This window comes from Octopus sinensis, linkage group LG10 (genome assembly GCF_006345805.1).
Source record: "Octopus sinensis linkage group LG10, ASM634580v1, whole genome shotgun sequence".
Taxonomy (NCBI): Eukaryota; Metazoa; Mollusca; class Cephalopoda; order Octopoda; family Octopodidae; genus Octopus; species Octopus sinensis.
The window spans coordinates 52009657-52012156 of NC_043006.1; the positions used below are offsets into that span (position 1 = coordinate 52009657).

At 33.3% G+C, this 2500-nt stretch overlaps 1 protein-coding gene across 2 annotated transcripts in view; it reads right to left on the bottom strand.

Moving 5' to 3' along the window:
• The window catches only part of LOC115216715, a 45115-nt gene that overhangs the window by 27528 nt on the left and 15087 nt on the right, over positions 1–2500 (bottom strand). The window contains exon 3 of one of the 2 annotated variants that reach the window (XM_036506664.1): positions 670–876. In XM_036506664.1, the coding sequence (XP_036362557.1) occupies positions 670–876 (207 nt within the window). The remainder of the gene's footprint in view (positions 1–669; positions 877–2500) is intronic. The other variant, XM_029786253.2, reaches the window with a different exon arrangement.

Genomic DNA, 2500 nt, shown 5'->3' on the forward strand with positions numbered 1-2500 from the left:
ATTAGATTTTGGAAAAACTAAAAGAAAAATTTTTAAAAAGAATATTTGCATAGTATTCAAATACAAGGGACATTTTCCTTGTTTCTGCCTGTCTCTCTTTGTCTTGTTTATTCTTGTGGGTTCGAGGTCGTTGTTTGAAATTTCGTTAACTTAAAGCCGAAATGAATATTCCTCTGGTAAGTTAGGTTGCGGTTTACCTGTAATATATAAACGACATCGAACCCACAAGAGTAAACAAGAGAGACAGAGACAGGCAAAAACAAGGAAAATGTCCCTTGTACTTGAATACTATGCAAATATTCTTTAAAAAATAATTTTCTTTTAATTTTTCCCAAATTCAATTGTTTACCATACTTACAGTTGAAAAAGTCTCAATAACTGAAACCGGTACTGAAATGTTTTTTATAAAATTATTTTAGCATTTTCACCTTGATTTTTTTCCCTGAACCAACGACATATATATATATATATATATATATATATATATATATTATATATATATAATATATATATATATATATATATATATATATATATATATATATATATATATATCTATATATATATATAATACTCCTTAATATTTCAGAGTTGAGTAAGATTTTAACAGTTTGAATGTCTTAGACATTATGAAAGCAATTAGGTTAGTATTATAGAAAGAATGCATACCCTTCACAGATTCTGTAATAATGAGTTGGCTGATATTGAAGTCAAAAATACTGAAGGTCGACGATAATTCGGAAGTTACTTTCACAGCTACTTTCTCTATGCGATCATCCACATGGGCGTGTATTTCAACTGTCCTGTTGTTTGTAATTTCGTTAACTTCAAGCCGAATTGAATATGCCTTTGGTAAGGTAGGAAGCGGTTTGCCTGTAATATATAAAATGATATTCGGTTAATTTTATTATAAAGAAATTCAATAAGTTTTTTGCCAAACATGGCGATATGCTGAACAAAAGAAAATGCTTTGTAGCATTGCAGTATTTAGTTTTCTCCATGTCTACTGAGTTTAGATCACAGCGTAGCATTCCTCCGGGAATCAATCCAATATTCTGGATTGATTTTGGAAAGAATCATTATCATTATTATTGTTATTAAGGTATTGAACTGACAAAATCGCTAGACCAGCCGCTAAGACAAATTTCAATCTCCCAGGATCGATAAAGTATAACACTAATTAAGTAGTGGAGTCGGTAGTATCGATTCTCTTTCCTGAAAATGGCTGGCCTTGGGCCTAAATTAGAAGCGGCTGGCAGAATCGTTATAGCGTCAGTCTAAATGTTTAGTGCCTTTCGCTCGGCTTTTTACATTTTCAGTGAAACACTACCGATGTCAACTTTGCTTTTCATTCGGCCAGCTTTCTAACAATTCTACGTATCCATCGCTTTACATTTGTATTTTATTTATCGAGCGGAATGGATAAATAGCAAAGCTGACCTTCAGCGAGATTTGAACTCAGAGAGAAGAGAATCAGAATGAATACTCTAACGACTTTACCAATTCACCATCTTACAACAAATACTACATTACAAGGTATTGCGCTTAACTATATTATACTACACAAAAATATACCAATGAGAAAGAGCATATATGTGACCGCTCGATCTAATAAGACCATCCAAGTCTCCCTCTGTTCACACGCTACTATCTTGAAAAAGGAAAGGACACATTGGTTTATGTAGTCATAGGCATGCTTTTATGAAGGTAGGATGTTTATGGCTGGTATGCTTTTGATAATAGATTTACACAATCAGGATTGGCCTGAGGCTAAAATTCAGTAACATTCCAGTGAAATGGCCTCAATATGGTCACTCGATCTGCAAGAAATAGCAGCAAAATAATCGTTTATCACATCCTACTATCTTTAGAAAGGAATTAATAATGTAACCCCCAGCCCTTGTGTCTAAAAACGATGACGAAATGGTCACGAAATGGTCATGCCTGTTCTAGCAAATTGGCTTGAACTTATTAAGAACAAAGCAATATTAAACAGTGCTTATACATTAAGATACATTCATATTTCAGTGTTTCATCTTCTTTATTCCATAAATATTTCCCCACCTCTTTAGAATAATATTAAGATAAAATCATTTAAGAGCTCTTAAATGTTGTTACTTGTTTTATAGCACAGGAATAATTAAAAGAAAAAAAGTTGCTGTTATTGATGATATTTTATAGATAGCCATCCTTCGATACAGCTAAGCAATAGAATCTGATCATCAAAATGAGTGGTGAATTGATAGCATCAATAGTGCGCCGGTGTTTGATCCGGTTCTATGTTCTTGGTTCATATCCCGCCTTTCATGATCCCAGACCCTGTAAAGTAAAGTACCAGTCAAATATTGAAGTCATTTTAATCAGCTGCTACTTGTACCATACAACTTTCTTTAAGTAAAAAAACTAGGGCTGAGAATTTATACTGTATCTTCTTAGCACAGTCACTGTAGTAAAAGTAGAAAAACCCAGCGTCCACAGCACTCGCGTGGGAAGCAGTGGC